Source organism: Artemia franciscana, unplaced genomic scaffold (assembly GCF_032884065.1).
Source record: "Artemia franciscana unplaced genomic scaffold, ASM3288406v1 PGA_scaffold_30, whole genome shotgun sequence".
Lineage (NCBI taxonomy): Eukaryota > Metazoa > Arthropoda > Branchiopoda > Anostraca > Artemiidae > Artemia > Artemia franciscana.
The window spans coordinates 1,190,846-1,212,417 of record NW_027062662.1 but is presented as its reverse complement, the minus strand read 5'-3'; the positions used below and the strand labels follow the sequence as shown (position 1 = coordinate 1,212,417).

General features: G+C 34.7%; 1 protein-coding gene across 4 annotated transcripts in view; it reads right to left on the bottom strand.

The window, feature by feature from the left end:
* The window catches only part of LOC136041594 (small G protein signaling modulator 2-like), a 191,634-nt gene that overhangs the window by 95,634 nt on the left and 74,428 nt on the right, over positions 1–21,572 (bottom strand). For all 4 annotated transcript variants that reach the window (XM_065726296.1, XM_065726295.1, XM_065726297.1 and 1 more), the window contains 2 exons: positions 12,707–12,774; positions 4,200–4,361 (listed from right to left, as the gene is read on the bottom strand). In XM_065726296.1, the coding sequence (XP_065582368.1) occupies positions 4,200–4,361; positions 12,707–12,774 (230 nt within the window). The remainder of the gene's footprint in view (positions 1–4,199; positions 4,362–12,706; positions 12,775–21,572) is intronic.

Below are 21,572 nucleotides of genomic sequence, written 5' to 3'. Positions count from 1 at the left end.
GTGCGTGTTTATTTGTTTGTTTTTTTTTTTTTTTTTTTTTTTTTTTTTTTCCCCAGGGGTCATCGTATCGACCAAGTGGTCCTAGAATGTCGCAAGAGGGCTCATTCTAACGGAAATGAAAAGTTCTAGTGCCCTTTTTAAGTGACCAAAAAAATTGGAGGGCATCTAGGCCCCCTCCCACGCTCATTTTTTCCCAAAGTCAACGGATCAAAATTTTGAGATAGCCATTTTGTTTAGCATAGTCGAAAATCATAATAACTATGTTTTTGGGGATGACTTACTCCCCCACAGTCCCTGGGGGAGGGGTTGCAAGTTACAAACTTCAACCAGTGTTTACATATAATAATGGTTATTGGGAAGTGTACAGACGTTTTCAGGGGGATTTTTTTTGGTTTTGGGGGTAGGGTTGAGGGAGGGGGCTATGTGGGAGGATCTTTCCTTGGAGAAATATGCCATGGGGGAAAAAATTCAATGAAAAGGGCGCAGGACGAATGTGGTCACGTTAGAAAAAAACGTCAAATTAAGAGCTTAACATACAATGCTGGGTGTTCGGAGCCTCTCTATTATGGAGTATAATTTGAAAATAACACAACTATACGAGCGATAAAACATATATACCACAACCATAACTCAACTAACGAAAGAACTGCTAAGAGATAACACAACTATCAAGCGAAAACAGGTGAAAACTAACGGGAAAATAAACGAACTAAGAGGTGGAAGGGGCCCAGAGAAAAAATATAATCCTTTTTCAATTTTGAGCCTAACTTCCGCAAAGGAGTAATAATGTCAGAAGCCCCGAAATACCGAATTATTTTCTTTTCAAACAGTTCGTGGTAAGGAACTGTAGTAAGGGGCGACCCGGCTCAATAGTAAACGAAATTCTAAAAAACAGAATTTTGATGCTAAAAGATACATCAAAAGAATCGAATTTTTACGCTGATTCTAAATATATAAGTTTCAATTAATTTAGTCTTTGTCATCAAAAGTTACGAGCCTGAGAAAATTTGTCCTATTTTGGAAAAAAGGGGGAAACATCCCCTAAAAGTCATAGAATCTTAACGAAAATCACACTATCGCATTCGGTATATCAGAGAACTCTATTGCAAAAATTTCAAGCTCCTATCTAAAAAATGTGGAATTTTGTATTTCTTGCCAGAAGACAAATCACGGGTGCGTGTTTATTTTTTTTTTTTTTTTTTTTTTTCCCAGGGGTCATCTTATCGACCAAGTGGTCCTAGAATGTCGCGAGAGGGCTCATTCTAACGGAAATGAAAAGTTCTAGTGTCCTTTTCAAGTGACCAAAAAACTTGGAGGGCAAATAGGCCCCCTCCCATGCTCATTTTTTTCCAAAAGTCAACAGATTAAAATTTTAAGATAGCCAATTTGTTCAGCATAGTCGAAAACCATAATAACTATGTCTTTGGGAATGACTTACTCCCCCACAATCCCTGAGGGAGGGGCTGTAAGTTACAAACTTTGACCAATGTTTACATATAGTAATGGTTATCGGGAAGTGTACAGACGTTTTCATGGGGATTTTTTGGTTTGGGGGGTGGGGTTGATGGGAGAGGGCTTTGTGGGAGGATCTTTCCTTTGAGGAATATGTCATGGGGGAAGAAAAATTCAATGAAAAGGGCGCAGGATTTTCTAGCATTACTATAAAAAAACAATGGAAAAATAAACATGAAAACGTTTTTTCAAATGAAAGTAAGGAACAGAATTGAAATTTAAAACGAACAGAGATTATTACGCATATGAGGGGTTCTAAAAATACTTTAGCATAAAGAGCGAGGTATTTAGGAGGAGATAAATACCTCGCTCTTTATGCTAAAATATTTTTAGTGATTTCAACTATTTATTCTACGGCCTTTTTGATTCAGGGGTCATTCTTAAAGAGTTGGGACAAAACTTACGATTTAGTGTAAAGAGCGAGGTATTAACGAGGGTACAAACCCCCTCGTACACATAATAAAAATATAAGAATATAAAAGTTGGTTACGTAAGTTAATTCTTAAGTTACGTATATTTTTTACTAATAAAAACGTTCGTTGAATATTAAAAGTTCTAGTAGCCTTTTTAAGTAACCAAAAAATTGGAGGGCAGCTAGGCCTCCTTCCCCACCCCTTATTTCTCAAAATCGTCTGATCAAAACTAAGAAAAAGCCATTTAGCCAAAAAAAAAATTAATATACTAATTTCATTTCAATAATTTATGTGCGGAGAGCCAAAATCAAACATGCATTAATTCAAAAACGTTCAGAAATTAAATAAAAAAAACTAGTTTTTTTAGCTGAAAGTAAGGAGCGACATTAAAACTTAAAACGAACAGAAATTACTCCGTATATGAAATGGGTTGTCCCCTCCGCGTCCCACGCTCTTTACGCTAAAGTTTTTAATTGTTTTAAAAAGTAGAATTGTTGCAAAGAGTCAAACTTTAGCGTAAAGAGCGTGGGACGCGGAGGGGACAACCCATTTCATATACGGAGTAATTTCTGTTCGTTTTAAGTTTTAATGTCGCTCCTTACTTTCAGCTAAAAAAACTAGTTTTTTTTTATTTAATGTAAGCACAGGTCAAAGTTTGTAACTTGTTGCCCCTCCCACGGGGACTGTGGGGGAGTAAGTCGTCCCCAAAGACATAGTTATAAGGTTTTTCGACTACGCTGAATAAAATGGCTATCTAAGAATTTTGATCCGTTGACTTTGGGAAAATAATTAGCGTGGGAGGGGGCCTAGGTGCCCTCCAATTTTTTTGGTCACTTAAAAAGGGCACTAGAACTTTTCATTTCCGTTAGAATGAGCCCTCTTGCAACATTCTAGGACAACTGGGTCGATACGATCACCCCTGGGAAAAAAAAAAACAAACAAAAAAACAAATAAACACGCATCCGTGATCTGCCTTCTGGCAAAAAATGCAAAATTCCACATTTTTGAAGATAGGAGCTCTAAACTTCTACAGTAGGGTTCTCTGATACGCTGAATCTGATGGTGTGATTTTCGTTAAGATTCTATGACTTTTAGGGGGCGTTTCCCCCTATTTTCTAAAATAACGCAAATTTTCTCAGGCTCGTAACTTTTGATGGGTAAGACTAAACTTGATGAAACTTATATATTTAAAACCAGCATTAAAATGCGATTCTTTTGATGTAGCTATTGGTATCAAAATTCCATTTTTTAGAGTTTTGGTTACTATTGAGCCGGGTCGCTCCTTACTACAGTTCGTTACCACGAACTGTTTGATAATTTTCAATGTCTTTTCAGAAAATGTCACTGGCCATGCCTAAGATCGTCCGTAGGGGTGGTGGAGGGGGGTCTTTATATCTTGCTTGCGATCCTTCGATCAGTAATGTATTTTCTTACCTGTTTTGCGTTTATCTAACAGTAGGTCTGGAATGTCATTTGTTGGTAAGCGAAGCTCGAGACAAGCAAAAAAAAGAAAATTAAAAAAAAAAGTTTAAAAGCACTTTTTTTGCTTTTTTTATGCGAGACTATCCTTTCAAGTCAACAACAATATCAACATAAATCTTGAAGAATCCTGCAGTCTCGAGACAATATTGTCCTTAAATTATTTTTGTTCTGTTATTGGGTATAAACTAAGAAGATGATTTACGTAGCCCTACAAGTTCTATCTTCATCCAATGGTTGGCCCAGATATGCATTTAGGGACAACCAAGCTTCAATTTTTTGGATTAATATTTCTGGAGAGATAATTCAGTTAAATCGGGACAAAATGAGAAATTGCTTAATTGAAAAATCTAAAGAGATCTATGTATTTCATCTGTCGTGTAGTCATTAAAATAAAAATTGTTTTGGCTTACCGGTTTAGTCTTTATCAAATGTTGGACACACATAACCATTTGGTGACAAACCAGCTGCAGTACGAATCATTATAATTTCTGGTGAGATAATTTAGTTAAATAGGGACAAAAAGGAAAAACTAAATTAATTTAAAGTCTAAGGAAATCTAGACATATTCTCTGTTTATCAGTCATTAAATTTAATTGATTTGATTACCAGCTTAGTCTTTGTCCAATGTTGGGCCCAGACATGAATTCAGTGAAAACCCATCTTCAATGTGAACCATTATTATTTCTTGAGGGATAATCCCGTTACAAAGTGACAAAAAAATGATTTAAAAATAAAAAGATCTATAAATGTTCTCTGTTCTTCAGTCATTAAATTAAGAATGTTTTAGCTTACCAGTTCCGTCCTCATCTAACGGTGGGTCGAGATATCCATTCGGTGGTAAGCCAGCTTCTAGGCAGGTCAGAAAAGCCAAAAGATGTCCACCTGCTGGAAAAGTAATAGGTGGAAATTGGCTTCCATCTTGACCAACGGGGATCATTACGCCACCTTTCTCTCCTAAAGAATTCAAAGTAATATAATATTGTTCTTTTATATATTAAAATAGGGATTAAGCAACAACCAGAATAATTCGCTTTAAACAAGCATTATTGTATGAATATTAATGAAAGAGAAAAACACAAAAACAATTTCATAAACGGGTCTTTTAACAGAACCTGTTTTAACCTTTTTTTTGTATTAGAAGCTTGCAATTAACCAATAAAATAAATTTAACTGAAACGCTTTTATGTTCATGTTTTTTTTACAACCATATGATGCTTTTGGGTCGGTAAAACTAACGACCATAAAAATGTCACTTAACACAAATAAGGCCAAGCTTAAGCCCATTGGTGACTTAAGCTGCTTGAACTTCGTGCAACAACACAACTGGAAGAACAGAAAGCTCTGTGCTGAAAGCCATTTTAGATACACCGGGCGAATAAAGACGCGAGTGGAAGCAGAGAATCCAACGCTCATTTGAGACTTGCAAGGTTCCCAACTGTTTTGTCAATGAATGAGTTCCTGAGCATCCAAAAATGTATTCATCTTGAAATCTCAAAAACTTGAGGTTTTTTTACCAGTGTATTACTTACCAAAAGATGCTTTGTAAAGCTTTTTCAAAACGGTCAGTTAATATCAAATATAATGAAAAGGAAAAAATCCATACAAAACATTCATACAAAATGACTTAGTGTCAAAGCCCAAAACTCATATAAACATACAAATCCCTTATTTTGGAGAAATCCTACGACATCTCTAACAAAACCTGCATGCTGAAAAACAGAAAAAAACAAAACAGAAATACCAAAATATATAAAGTGGGAAAATGTTTCGTTTTATGCCATAGATTTACAAAATGTGTCCCTTTTTTCCCTTTTATGTCTAAGGCTTGAATGTGTCACTTTTACGCCATTTTATGTCATTGTGTCCAACGAATAAGAATGTGTCCTTTTTGACATAAAAAGTGTCGGCTTTGCAACCCTGGAATTTTGAGGCCGAAGCAGGGCTAGAATCATGTGCATTTACGAGAGATTCCTGGAGGTTTCAGAATAGAATTTGCTTTAAATATGAGCAATTAATACCGCTAGAAAACAGTTTTGTTTGGCCCTGTAAATATAAACTGGAAGCGTTGTTTCATCCAAGCCATGCTTTCATTTAATAAGTTTAATCCACGTTATTCCATTTAATAGTTGAAACATGACATCAAAACAAACAAATACAAATAAGTTTAATCCACGATATTCCATTTAATAGTTGAAACATGAAATCAAAACAAACAAATACAAAGAAGAAACAATAGGGAAAATCTTTTCAAGACAGCGGAAATCAGTTCTGTGAATATTTCGGCCCTATGTCCAAGGGCCTTCTTCAGCAGAATACGAGAACAAGAGAGAAAATATGTATACATAAATAAACTTACATTAAATTGTGAGAATTTAAACTAAATAATGTTATTTAAAAACTTTTTTTAAAAACAGCCATAGCATCCTTACTTCAACGAAGTTCAACCAGGACTGACAAAAAGAATGAAGTGAGAATATAAACTCATTCAAACTATAGAGAACAAAGTGATTAAATGCAATTTCTCAGAGCCAACCTTGCTTTTTTAGCAGCCTGTCTCAAAGGCCTTTTCGTAGTTGGTTCAGTACTATTATAAATCGGTTTAGTAAAATATTTTGTTAGATCGTTTCTAATTAAATTTGTATGGAATTTTGTATTTTTGCAAGAAGGCAGATCACGGATGCGTGTTTTTTTTTTTTTTTTTTTTTCCCAGGGGTGATCGTATCAACCCAGTTGTCCTAGAATGTTGCAAGAGGGCTCATTCTAACAGAAATGAGAAGTTCTAGTGCCCTTTTTAAGTGACCAAAAAAATTGGAGGTTACCTAGGCCCCCTCCCACGCTAATTATTTTACAAAAGTCAACGGATCAAAATTCTGAGATAGCCATTTTATTCAACGTAGTCGAAAAACCTTATAACTATGTCTTTGGAGACGACTTACTCCCCCACAGTCCCCTTGGGAGGGGCAACAAGTTACAAACTTTGAACCGTGCTTACATATAGTAATGGTTATTGGGAAGTGTACAGGCGTTTTCAGGAGGATTTTTTTGGTTGGGGGGAGGGGTTGAGAAGAGGGGGATATGCTGGGGGAACTTTCCATCAATAATTTGTCATGGGGGAAGAAAATCTCCATGAAGGGAGCGCAGGATTTACTAGCATTATTAAAAAAAAAGACAATGAAAAAATAAATATGAAAAAGTTCTTTCAGCTGGAAGTAAGGAACAGCATTAAAACTTAAAACAAACAGAAATTATTACCCATATGAGGGGCTCACCTCCTCCTAATACCTCGTTCTTTACGCTAAAGTATTTTTAATAATTTCAACTATTTATTCTACGGCTTTTGTGATTCAGGTCATTCTTAATGAATTGGGACAAAATTTAAGTTTTAGTGTAAAAAGCGAGGTACTGACGAGGGGGCGAACCCCCTCATATATGTAATAAAAATATGAGAATACAAAAGTTCTTTACGTAAGCTAATTTATAAGTTACGTAAATCTTTTACTAATAAAAAGATTCGTAAAAAATTAAAAGTTCTAGTTGCCTTTTTAATTAACCAAAAAATCGGAGGGCAACTAGGCTTCCTCTCCCGTCTTTTTTTCTCAAAATCATTTGATCAAAATTATGAGAAAGTCATTTAGCAAAAAAAAAAAAAAAATGCAAATTTCGTTTTAATTATTCCTCTGCGGAGAGCCAAAATCAAAACATGCATTGATTCAAAAACTTTCAGAAATTAAATAAAAAAAACAAGTTTTTTTAACTGAAAGTCAGGAGCGACATTAAAACATAAAACGAACAGAAATTACTTCGTATATGAAAGAGGCTGCTTCCTCATCAACGCCCCGCTCTTTACGCTAAAGTTTTTTACTGTTTTAAAAAGAAGAATTGAGAGAAAAAGTCAAACTTTAGCGTAAAGAGCGGGGCGTCGATGAGGAAGCAGCCTCTTTCATATACGAAGTAATTTCTGTTCGTTTTATGTTTTAATGTCGCTCCTTACTTTCAGTTAAAAAAACTTGTTTTTTTATTTAATTATTAGTAAAAACTACGTACAGATTATTTTTTTTGCAAATATTTGTTAATTTTGTTGTGATCTTTGGGATATACGGAAGATAGACAATATTTGAGGGCTTATCAGTAGCCTCACATTGTGAAATATCTTCTTCGATTTTACAAGAATGTCTTTTTATTCTACGGTTAATTATTTTATTGACAAAAGGAATGGGGTATCCATTACCAAAAAGAATATCTCTGATAAAGTTTATTTCTACATTTATATACGAATCAGAGCAAATATTCAGGGCACGATCAATGAGGGAAGTTACAATTGCTCTTTTAGCTTGTGGGGGGGGGGGATTTGAATTAAAGTGAAGATATCTATTGTTTTGTGTTGGCTTTCCATAGATAGTATAATCCAGTTTATCAGCATTACGAATAATTAACACATCCAAAAACGGTAGTTTATTTTCAATTTCAACTTCTAGGGTGAACTGCAAATTTCGGTCATAAGTGTTAAGATGATCTAAGAAGCCCCGAAGTTCAGCTTCCCCATAATTCCAAAGTGAAATTACGTCATCCATATATCATTGAAATAAGGATCTTCTTAAGGATCTTCTAAGGAACTTCGTTGAAGTAAGGATGCTAGGGCTTTTTTTTAAAAGTTTTTAAATAACATTATTTAGTTTTAATTCTCACAATTTAATGTAAGTTTATTTATATATACAAATTTTCTCTCTTGTTCTCGTATTGTGCTGAAGACTGAAAGGCAGTGTCGTCTTTGTCGCTATTGACAAAAAAAAACATTTGTTTATTTCTGAACTCATTTCATGTTTCCCATTAATACATACCAGTTGGCTATGAGTATCCTTCAAGTGAAGGTCTGATATATATTTAATACATGACGATTAAACTGGAAAAATACTAATAGTAACTTAATTCCTTAATGTGTCCAGTGTAGTGAAGCATTTCGCATGAGCTGGTAGGTGCTCGTCAGGGCTGCTGCTCCTTGGGAATTACCAACATCATAGAACATAATGAGGGTAACATATTCATTACCCTAAATTATATTTTAAGCATACATATGATTGTTTTGTATAGTCTTGATTTTTTTACAACCTTAGAATCTTTGTACATGGATTTTTGGTAATGCTAAATTCGCAGTGGCAGCCATGATAGTCGTGTATATATTTTCATCGTTTTTATTTATGTTTATCAATTACAGGTAGCCGTGTTCCTATTTTCATCGTTTTCTAATTTATGTTTATCAATTACCGCTTTTACCATGATTTTTGTTTATATTTTATAGCTATGCTTATGCACTTTGAAACTGAGCAATAGATATTACTCTATTTTCCATAGGTGTAAGATTTTTTTTTTCATTAGGATATGATAATGTTTACTTCCAGAAGACTATCACAAGCTTATGAAGAGTAGAATTTACTTCTCATAACAAATAAAAAACATAAAAAAAGATTAACGCCAAATTAAAAAGGAAATGGGTCAATCCACATCAAGGTGGCAATTATATAAAATAATCAGTATAAAAAAAATATACAAAACTGTAAATAAAACATAAAAAAATGGTTTGTCTAAAACTTAAAAAAAGTAGCTTCATATAATGAGTAGTGAAATAAAGGGAATTCACTCATTTAACATTTCAACTATATAGCCTAAGGATTAAAAGCTCGTTCGTATCTTTCTTTAAAAAGGATTATCGGAGTAAAAATTACGATTTATTTTTGGGCAGAATTTAGGAGGTGAGATCTAAGGAAGAAAGTGACTAGAGAGAACTTAATTCAGTCTGGGATTATGGAGACCGGCACTGGCAGCACGCAGACGAATTTTTGCCATCCTTTAAGTTGGTGATGCCTCTTATTATACAGTTAATAATTTTGGTATATACCCTTTCATCCCGATCTCACTGACCTGGAACCACTTCTTTCGACTGTTTCTTACAGATGACAGGATAACTAACAGGGAAGGAATAATCACGGATTCAGCAAATAAATGACAAGAAAATTTTCTAAAAGTGTGGTTAAGTATTTAAACTTTTAAGGAATTTAAGGAGGGCGTGTTACGTTCAAATCTTGTGTGCACCAATTATTACAAAATAAAGCTTCTATATATAATTTTTACGATTCTCAAAATGCGCACCCATAGTAGCTATTAAATGTCTCATTTTCTAGATTAAATTTGATGTGGCCCTGGCTGTGACATAGCTGTTTGAAGTCAATTCGACATTTTTGGTGTATTTTGTTGCTGTGGATGTAAAGTTCGTCTCGTATCTGTAACGCCGACGTGGCTGTCTACTTGGATATAACTATTGACATGTCCATGAAAACTGTTTCAGTTTTTTGGGTGCATATCGTAGCTGTGAATATAGAATTGTTTTGAGGTAGTGACATGGACATAGCTGTTGCCGTGGCTATGGATTTTTTTTAGATTTTTGGGCACATTATGTGGCTGTGAATATTAAGGTTATTTTCCGTAGCTGTGAAAATCGTTCCAATTATTTATACCCGTTCTTTCGCATTTGTCAGTGTGTAGAACTCTATCATGGCTGTGCCTTTGACGTCAAAGTGACTGTCTGCTGGTCCATAAAAACTAAAATGGCTGTGAGATTTTTTGACTTTTTGGCATGTATTATTCGTCTTACGATTCGTGGGAAAAGATGTAAGCAATTGTTTTTTCTAGATTTTCCTTAAATTGGATACATTTAGGAAAACGAGATATATCTTGAATGACAACGACTCGTTAAGAAACAGAAAATTTTACCGTTTAAGCTAGTATATTTTTAATTTACCATTTGAATAATTAAATTTAAGTTTCTCTCACAATGTCTAGAGCTGCGTTTTCATTTTGGGTTTGCTCAAATCAAGAAAATCGATTCATCACTTTGATTAAAGTGAAGGATTAACAGTGAGGAATATATATATATAGATATAATTTTTTTTAAGCCTATGCAGGACATATTTTACAGAGACTTATAGTAAAACCACACATGTCATAAAAGACCGGAGAGTTTTATCCAGATTTTATTGTCAGTAAGCTCGGGCCTTTGCTGTCCGGGTCAGTGCTCCTAATAGCTACTCGCCAATTTTGGGACCGAATTCATCTAAAGTCCAAATCACCACTTCCCAATTCTGGCATCCTTTGCAAGCCAATTAATAAAACAAGTGATATAAAAGTGCTTAACTGTACATGGGGTAGAACATCAATGGATACAAAAATCAAAATTTTACTGCTTATGACTCTATTTCTTTTCGTTCTTTAGACAAGGAGGCAATACCTAATATTTGTCCCCTGTTTTCTTCTATCTATTCTGTTGACTTCTTTTTTCTAAAAGAACAGTTTCAGAATAGAATGATCCTACTGGAAGCCTGCATATGAAGAAATACTATTAGGTTATCTACTATTAAGCCAGCCATCTAGGGCAAAACTAAAAGCAGGTCATATCCAAAAGGGGTGGGAGGTTTTTGGTAAGGAAAGATTTAAGGGAAATGGGAACTTCTTACGAGGGTGTAGAGAGGGACGCTTTGAATAGATTTGGATGAAGGAGAAGCGTGCGTAGCTGTGTTGGCCTCAGGTGGCTTTGTAATAGTAGCAAAAGCAGTAGTAGTGGTAGTATTAGTTAATTTATTGATTTTCAAGAGCACCGACATTAGTAATAGGTATCCCAATTTTTAGATATCTTAAGTCGCTTGGCAAGCTTAAGCTTCAAATTTAGATCTATAGAAATTTGACCAAGGTATCAAAGAGCTGACATTAATTTTGACCAGTAGATTCTGACCTAGAAGCTTTGCATAAGTTATCAAACATTACGAATGGTTTTTACGCTGAATTTTTCCTATTTAGTGAGTTTGATGTTGACGGCCTAAATGTTTTCAATAATACATAAATGGAAATTGTGATTGAACAGATAAATTTTCAAGAAAATTCTTGCCTTCTTCTTTTTATGCAGAGAAAAGTTCAACGATTATCCAGGGGTAATATGAACTTACCTTTCACTCTTTTCCACTGGTCTGCAGAATAGATGTCATGGCTGGTATGAAATATTTAATGTCTAGTAGATCATACAGTTTTTCGGGATAAAAACACATCTTTAAAAAGAGTTGATACAGTTTGAGTAGGATATTGTCACTAATGACATCCACAAAATTTTCATAATTTTTCCTACCCTGGCAATATTGTTTGAAAGCGCTGGAGGGTCTTGAAGCAGATGGACAGATGAAAGGAACATGCTGAATGTTTTTATCGTGCTGATAGCGATGTCGGCAGAGAGGAGAGTGAGGTAGTCTCACATTAAATTGGACATTGTTCAGAGGAAAATATCTAAATTCAACCGGTTGTACATCTGGGTCAAACCCCTTCGTTAAACTAGATTAGATATAACATGGGAATGACACTGTGACACCTGCTTGCGTATTTCCATGACTAATAGAATTTCGAAACACAAATTGTGAACCTTACTGAGCTTTCAAATGGTGCCAAATGAAACGTTTCAGCTAAAATGATCTCGGGCAAAAATTCGGACAATATCGGGAAAAAATAGTTTGGCAGACTTGGAGAATAATGGACCTTTGCTTTGGTACCTTAAAGGATCCCTTACACTCCCCTTCCAAGGAAGATCTTTCAGTCAGTATCTATTACATTTAAAATATTGACAAAAACGACGTCTACTTATTCTACTGAAAGAAGTCAGTTTATTGCCAGTTCCCCTTAAACGCTTTAAAAAACATAAACTTAACGTCAATAAGACTTAATCTTAAAACAGACATTGTGTCAAGTCATTTATGCCAGCACTGGAAAAAGGGTGAATGAATATTTTTACGGCAGGGGGTAAACACTGGCCCCCATGTCATATATTGTTGAAACAATTTTTTTTTCCAACAATTGGGTGGTTCCCTGAGTGACATTATTTAGGTGAGAGAAAAAAAACCCTTGGTTTTTTTTACTTAAAATAATCTAAAATTACTATATAAACATTTAGTTGTTATCAAAAAGACTGAATACAAACGGTAAAAGACAAAATTTATGTACAGCTAGTTTATAGTTTCAATCTTTTATGTTTTTTTTCTTAAATGCAATTGTTTTGAACTTTGATGCAATCATACATTTTCTAGTACCCTAAATTTTTATAGATTATTTCTGAAAATGTCGTTTGTCTAAATCACCAGTAATTCAACAGAGAAAAATATCCCTTTTTAATAAAAACTATTTCCTTTTTATATTTTGTGCAGGTTCCATTGACGCAAACAGCTCAGAGAAAAAACTTTTAAACCAAAAGGCTTTAAAGTTATGTAACTTACCAGTCTGGTGACAATGAAGATAAACAATTTCGGATATAGCTATAGCAAGCGCAAAATCCCAAAAATTCCTAGAAAATAAATTTATTTTAGCTTGAAAAATTATTTCCGAACAAAATTTATGGTATAAGAAAAAAAAAAGAAGTAAAAATAAAAAAGAAACCAATAATCTTGTAAAACTTACGTATTCATCAAATGAAACTAAACTTCTTAAAAAATAGGTAACTGAATAGCTTTACATCTTCAAAATTTTTAACATGGAAACGACATTTTAAAAATATTTCAAATGCTTCTAGAACTACTCGAACTACTGCTCGTGTAGAATGACCTAGCAAAACTACAAGAAATCAAAACAAACTTAACCTGGGTTCAATTTTAATTATTCAGCATTCTGACCATGGTCAACAGAATAGTGTTTTAAACAGTTCATGTTAACAGAGTCTAAGAAGAAGCCTATTAGTGGTAACAGAAAAGAAACTAATGAAGTTTAAAAATACTTATCAGTAGTGCTGAGCCTGAGAAAATCTGTACATCTCAAATGGGGAAAAGATAGGAGGAACTGTTCTCAAAAGGGAAATTGCCCTCGATGATAGTAAAACCATCAAATTCAGAGAGGTTTTAAGCTTCTATTTACAAAGCTACAAATTTTGTCTTTTTTCTTGAGAGGGGTGGTTACCAGTGGTGTAATTTCGTCAAAATCCTGGGGGAATTGGGCAAAGTTGGCGCAAATTTTCCCAAATCAAGGAGAAATGGCAGTGAAAACTGAAAAATGATTCATATATTACGATAAAGTCAAAGATATACTGAAGAAAACTGACCTGTTTCTTTGGATACTTGAATTATGCAAGCTTGACTAAATTATGACAAGATTTTTTTGTAGAAACTAAATTTCAGCCGGGGAGGGTGCCAACTGAGGTTTAAGGAAGGGGCGATATTGGGTATGGAGGGGACAGTAAATTACCATAGTAAATTACGCTCCTGGTGGTTACGGATGCAGAGTTTGTGGTGCAAAGCAACAATATTTGCCTAAAGATAGCAAAAATGGCATCTATCAAAATATTGAGATAGCCAATCAAATTAAAACTATCAAAAATCTATCTAAATAGCACCTTAGTTTTGAAGACCATCAAACCGCTTGATGATAAACTCGTCCCTCAGTGCAGTCCTTATTCAGTCCATAGATATATGCAGTCCATATGAAATGAACATCAGGATGGACAAGTAATTTAAGCTTTATTTTACTGCGTTTAAGCATCTGAATTTTTATTTTTTTTTAGTTCACATACGGTGATCTATTGGGGAGGAAGACAAATTGAGGTTTTGGTGAGGGGATGGTAGATGAAGTCTAAAGTGTGCATTCTTGGCAAAATCTTCTGACTTTTAAGAGGGAGGTGGTCCATATAGATCGTTGGGAAGGGGGAGAAAATAAAACTTGGATCCTAACCTTCCTTCAAAACGAGGAATCTTTCAAGACTAAGCGTTTAGGGGGTGACACCTCCCCTCTTATCGCGGGAATGTTGTTATGTGTAACGTAAACTATTACTTTCATACAATTATCTACAGAGAAGGGTGAGGGGCGGGATAATACCCTAAACAAAGATTTGCCACATGATTATCATGTGGCAAATTATCAATTATAAAACTTTTTTATAATTTAACCACGCTAACTCTTAGCCTAAGAGGAGTAGCTCCCTACCCCCAGAGAAGTATTATAAGTGTCGAACTTTTTCTCGGATGATTGCCATTCTCAAAGTATTGTTATATAAAATGTAAACTTGAAAAGGTGCTGGAGGAGAAAGCGGCCTTCCTTTATTTTAATTAAATACAAAAAAACAAGTTTTTTAACAGCAAGTAAAGAGCAACATTAAAACTTAAAACGAACAGAAATTACTCCGTATATGATAGAATTTGTTCCCTCCGCAATGCCTCACTCTTTACGCTAAAGTTTTACTCTGTCACAACTCTACTTTTTAAAACAGTAAAAAAACTTTAGCGTAAAAGTGAGGCGTTGCGGAGGGGACAACGTTTTTCATATATGGAGTAATTTATGCTCGTTTTAAGTTTTAATGTCGCTCCTGGCTTGCAGTTAAAAAAATCTTATTTTTTTTCTTTAATTTCTGAACGTTTTTGAATTAATGCATGTTTTGATTTTGGCTCACCGCGCATGAATAGTTAAAACGAAATTTACATATTAATTTTTTTTGCTAAATACCTTTCTCATAGCTTTGATCGGATGATTTTGATAAGAAAAAGGGGTGGGGGAGGAGGCCTAGCTGCCCTCCAATTTTTAGTTACTTAAAAATGCAACTAGATTTTCCTATTTTTTGTAGGAATGTTTTTGTTAGTAATAGACATACGTACCTTATGAATTCACTTACGTAACGAACTTATATATTTGTATTACATATATGAGGGGGTTGCCCCCTCATCAATACCTCGCTCTTTACACTAAAGCTTGAATTTTATCCCAAATTTTTAAGAATCACCCCTGAATCACAAAGGCTGTAGAATAAATAGTTTAACTTACTAAAAATACTTTAGCGTAAAGAGCAAGGTATTGTGGAGGAGACAAACCCCCTTATATACGTAATATTTTATGTAAGTTTTAATGCTACTCATCCAGTTGAATTTTTTTTTTTATTTCGTCATTGTTTTTTTTAAATAATGTTAGAAAATACTGTGCCCCTTCATGGAAATTCTACTCCCTCATGATAAATTCCTCCATGGAAAGATCCTCCCACGTAGCCCCCTCCCCGAAACCACTTCCACCCTAACGCGAAAAAGTCCCCCTGAAAACAGCTGCACACTTCATAATAACCATTACTATATGTAAACAATGGTCAAAGTTTGTAACTTGCAGCCCCTCCCCCGGGAACTGTGGGGGATTAAGTCGTCCCCAAAGACACAGTTATTAGGTTTACGACTAAGTTGAACAGAATGTATATCTTAAAATTTTGATCCGGTGGCTTTGGGAAAAAATGTGCGTGGGAGGAGGCTTAAGTGCCCTCCAATATTTTTGGTCACTTAAAAAGGGCACTAGAACTTTTAATTTCCTTTAGAATGAGCTCTCTCGCGACATTCTAGGACCTCTGGGTCGATACGATCACCCCTGGAAAAAAAAAGAAAAAAAAAAGAAAAAAATAAACTCGCATCCCTCATCTGTCTTCTGGCAAAAAATACAAAATTCCACATTTTTGCAGATAGCAGCTTGAAACTTTTACAGTAGGGTTCTCTGACATGTTGAATCTGATGGTGTAATTTTTGTTAAGATTCTATGACTTTTAGGGGGCGTTTCTCACTATTTCCTAAAATAAGACAAATTTTCTCAGGCTCGTCACTTTTAAGGAGTAATACTAATCTTGATGAAAATTACATATTTAAAATCAGCATAAAAATGTGATTCTTTTGATGTAACTATTGGTATCAAAATTTCGTTTTTTAAGGGTTTTATATTATATATATATATATATATATATATATATATATATATATATATATATATATATATATATATATATATATATATATATATATATATTATTGAGTTGGGTCACTCCTTACTACAGTTCGTTACCACGAACTGTTTGATAGAGCACCTGATAAAACAGGTAGTGGGTTAAACTTTAAGTAAAAGTGGCCTTGCAAATCGATTAATAAAAAAAACAGTCTTTTCAACTGAAAGTAAGAGGAGCAACATTAAAAGTTAAAACGAACGGAAATTATTATGTATATGAGACGGGTCGCCTCCTCCTCAATACCTCACTTTTTATGATAAAATTTTACTTTTTGTTCCAAATATTTAAGAACGAACCCTGAAACAAAAGGGCCGTTTAATTACAATAATAACTTTTTTAAAATTCCTAAAAAAACTTGAGTGATCCCCCTCATATACATAATGATTTCTGTTCGCTTTAAGTTTAATGTTGCTCCTTAATTTAAGTTGAAAATTTTTTAATTTTTATATTTAATTTCTGATCAATTTTTAAATAATACTGGAAAACCCGGGATACAAGGGATATTCCATTCTCCCATGAAAAATTCCTCCATGTAAAGATCCTCCAGCATAGCTCCCTAAAAAAATCCCCTCCTCCCCACAAAACTGTCTATATACTTCCCAATAACCAATACTATATGTAAACAATGGACAAAATTCATAGCTTGTAGCCCTTCCCCCGGGGACGGTGAGGGTCAAATCATCCTCAAAGACATATTAATTAGATCTTTAGACAATGCTGACAATATGGCCATCTCAAAATTTTGATCGGGTGACTTTGGAAAAAAGGGGGCATGAGAGGAGGGCTAGCTGCTCTCCAATATTTTTTTTCAAATAAAAAGGGCATTTGACCTATTTGATATCCAATCAAATGTGCCCTCTTCCAATCTTCTAGGACAACTGGCCCGATACGATTACCCCTGGTGAAAAAACAACAACAACAACATAACAAATAAACACACATTCGTGATCTTTCTTCTGGCAAAAATGCAAAATTCCACATTTTTATATGATATAAGAGCTTGAAACATCTACAGCAGGGTTCTTCATTTGGATTGTGTGATGTTCATTTAGACCACTTGATGTCTTAAGGGTATTTCCCCCTTTTTCAAAAATTGGGCAAATTTTCTCAGGCTCGTAACTTGTGACGGGTAACATTAAACTTGATGAATTTTATATAGTTTAAATAAGCATAAAAATTAAATTTTTTGTATGCATCGATTGTTATCATGACTCTATTGAACCGCCCGTTACCACGAACTGTTTGAAACCAACACTATAGAAGAAGAAATTTTCCTGACAGAGTACGTACACACAGAAAATAATTCTAACTTGATTCTACGTATTAAAACCAATTGAACTTGAATTAGCTCAGCAAAAGTCACTAGTGGTTGAATCTTTTCGTAATTTCAGAATTACGAAAAATTTGCAAAATTTATGAAACTTTGCAATAAATTCAGCAAGTCTCAGGATCTTTAGGGTACTAATGTCAAATATAAAGTCCCGGACCACTGTGGAAGCTTGTTTGTTTTTTAATTCGTTATTTTTTCTTTGTTCTATGAGACTGGGAGATAATCTTAAGAGGACAGTGATAAAGAGAAGAGCGGTATTGTTATTTAACCCAAAAATCCGAATACACAACAATTAGTGTAAAAAGTCGGAAAAGGGCTCATTCAATCAAAAGTTGAATGCTGGGCAACCAATTGATACCCAGGCCATTTCTCTTTTAATTGTAATTCCGAGAAGCCTCTGGTTGGTTTCGGGACTCCTAGGCGGATAAACTCGGGATACTAGCTTGGCTTACTCGGCTACAATAAGAAAGCCAGAAAACATAGTAGTATCTCCTTGTATACGATTAAATAAAGAAAACAAGTTTTTTTTAATTGAAAGTAAGGAGCGACATTAAAACTTAAAACGAACAGAAATTACTCCGTATATGAAAGGGGCTGTTCCCTCCTCAACGTACCACTCTTTACGCTAAAGTTTGACTCTTTCTTTCAACTTTACTTTTTAAAACAGTAAAAAACCTTAGCGTAAAGAGAGGGGTATTGAGGAGGGAACAGCCCCTTTCATACACGGAGTAATTTCTGTTCGTTTTCTACTGTTTTATACTTCTACTGTAGGGTTCTCTGATACGCTGAATCTGATGTTGTGATTTTTGTTAAGATTCTATCACTTTTAAGGGGTGTTTCTCCCTATTTTCTAAAATAAGGCAAACTTTCTCGTAGCTTGTGATGGGTAAGACTAAACTTGATGAAACTTATATACTTAAAATCAGCATAAAAATCCGATTCTTTTGATGTAACTATTGGTATCAAAATTCCGTTTTTCAGAGTTTTGGTTACTATTGAGCCGGGTCGCTCCTTACTAAAGTTCGTTACCACGAACTGTTTGATGTAGAGAACAAATGGGTAGTTTTTAATACAGATAAATATTTTATCGTTCTGTTTTATATTTTCTACTTCTAATGGAGAGGAAGAGGTATAGTATCAACGAATATTCACCCAATTTTCGTTCTACTTGTTTTATCGACATCTTTTTCCCTATTGCAGCAGTTTCAGGAAAGAACCAATCCACTGTCACCCTGCACAGATGAAAAAAAAAATACTGTGCCATCTACATTGCCTTATTGATTTTTCTGAGCATCGAAATTGATAGTCGACCACATCAACAGTAGGCCTCCTCAGATTTATTGGGCACCAAAACTAGCAACCAGTTGCCTCAACTTTAAGCCTTATGTTCCCTGTACAAGTTTTGGCACGCTATTTTTCTGCTCTCTTATCAAACAGTTCGTGGTAACGAACTGTAGCAAGGAGCGACCCGGCTCAATAGTAACCAAAACTCTAAAAAATGGAAGTTTGATACCAATACCTACATCAAAAGAATTGCATTTTAATACTGATGTTAAATATATAAGTTTCATCAAGTTTAGTCTTACCCATCAAAAGTTACGAGCCTGAGAAAATTTGCGTTATTTTAGAAAATAGGAGGAAACCCCCTAGAAGTCATAAAATCTTAACGAAAATCACACCATCAGATTCAGCGTATCAGAGAACCCTACTGTAAGAGTTTCAAGCTCCTATCTACAAAAATGTGGAATTTTGTATTTTTTGACAGAAGGCAGATCACGGATGCGTGTTTATTTGTTTGTTTTTTTTGTTTTTTTTTTCAGGGGTGATCGTATCGACCCAGTTGTCCTAGAATGTTGAAAGAGGGCTCATTCTAACAGAAATGAAAAGTTCTAGTGCCCTTTTTAAGTGACCAAAAAATTCGAGGGCACCTAGGCCCCCACCCACGCTAATTGTTTTACCAAAGTCAACGGATCAAAATTCTGAGATGCCCATTTTATTCAGCGTAGTCGAAAAACCTTATAACTATGTCTTTGGGGACGACTTACTCCCCCACAGTCCCCGTGGGAGGGGCAAGAAGTTACAAACTTTGACATGTGCTTACATATAGTAATGGTTATTGGGAAGTGTACAGGTGTTTTCAGGAGGATTTTTTTGGGGTTGAGAAGAGCGGGATATTCTGGGGGAACTTTCCATCGATAATTTGTCATGGGGGAAGAAAATCTCCATGAAGGGAGCGCAGAATTTACTAGCATTATTTAAAAAAAAACAATGAAAAAATAAATATGAAAAAGTTCTTTCAGCTGGAAGTAAGGAACAGCATTAAACCTTATAACAAACAGAAATTATTACCCATATGAGGGGCTCACCTCCTCCTAATACCTCGCTCTTTACGCTAAAGCATTTTTAGTAATTTCAACTATTTACTCTACGGCTTTTGTGATTCTGGGGTCATTCTTAATGAATTGGGACAAAATTTAAGCTTTAGTGTAAAGAGCGAGGATCTGACAAGGGGGCGAAACCCCCTCATATATGTAATAAAAATATGAGAATACAAAAGTTCTTTACATAAGCTAATTTATAAGTTACGTAAATCTTTTACTAATAAAAATATTCGTAAAAAATTAAAAGTTCTAGTTGCCTTTTTAATTAGCCAAAAAATCGGAGGGCAACTAGGCTTCCTCCCCCGCTTTTTTTTCTCAAAATCATTCGATCAAAATTATGAGAAAACCATTTAGCCAAAAAAAAAATGCAAATTTCGTTTTAATTATTCCTCTGCGGAGAGCCAAAATCAAAACATGCATTGATTCAAAAACGTTCAGAAATTAAATAAAAAAAACAAGTTTTTTTAACTGAAAGTAAGGAGCGACATTAAAACTTAAAACGAACAGAAATTACTTCGTATATGAAAAAGGCTGCTTCCTCATCAACGCCCCGCTCTTTATGCTAAAGTTTTTTACTGTTTTAAAAAGAAGAATTGAGAGAAAGTGTCAAACTTTAGCGTAAAGAGTGGGGCGTTGATGAGGAAGCAGCCTCTTTCATATACGAAGTAATTTCTGTTCGTTTTAAGTTTTAATGTCGCTCCTTACTTTCAGTTGAAAAAACATGTTTTTTTTATTTAATCAAACAGTTCGTGGTAACGAACTGTAGTAAGGAGCGACCCGGCTCAATAGTAACCAAAACTCTAAAAAATAGAATTTTTGTACCAATAGCTACATCAAAAGAATTGCATTTTAATGCTGATTTTAAAAATATAAGTTTAATCAAGTTTAGTCTCACCCATCAAAAGTTACGAGCCGGAGAAAATTTGCGTTATTTTAGAAAATAGTGGGAAACAGCCCCTAAAAGTCATAGAATCTTAACAAAAATCACACCATCAGATTCAGCATATCAGAGAACCCTACTGTAGAAGTTTCAAGCGTCTATCTACAAAAATGTCGAATTTTAAATTTTTTTGCCAGAAGGCAGATCACGGATGCGTGTTTATTTGTTTGTATTTTTGTTTTTTGTTTCGTTTTTTTCCCCAGGGGTGATCGTATCGACCCAGTTGTCCTAGAATGTTGCGAGGAGCTCATTCTAACGGAAATGAAAAGTTCTAGTGCCCTTTTTAAGTGACCAAAAAATTGGAGAGCACCTAGGCCCCCTCCCACGCTAATTATTTTCTCAAAGACAACAGATCAAAATTCTAAGATAGCCATTTTATGCAGCGTAGTCGAAAAACTTAATAACTATGTCTTTGGGGACGACTTACTCCCCCACAGTCCCCGTGGGAGGGGTTACAAGTTCAAAATTTTGACCAGTGCTTACACATAGTAATGGTTATTGGGAAGTGTAAAGGCGTTTTCAGGAGGATTTTTTGGTTGGAGGCAGGGGTTGATAAGAGGGGGATATGCTGGGGGAACTTTCCATCGAGGAATTTGTCATGGGGGAAGAAAATTTCCATGAAGGGAGCGCAGGATTTACTAGCATTACTTAAAAAAACAATGAAAAATAAATATAAAAAAGTTTTCTTTCAGCTGGAAGTAAG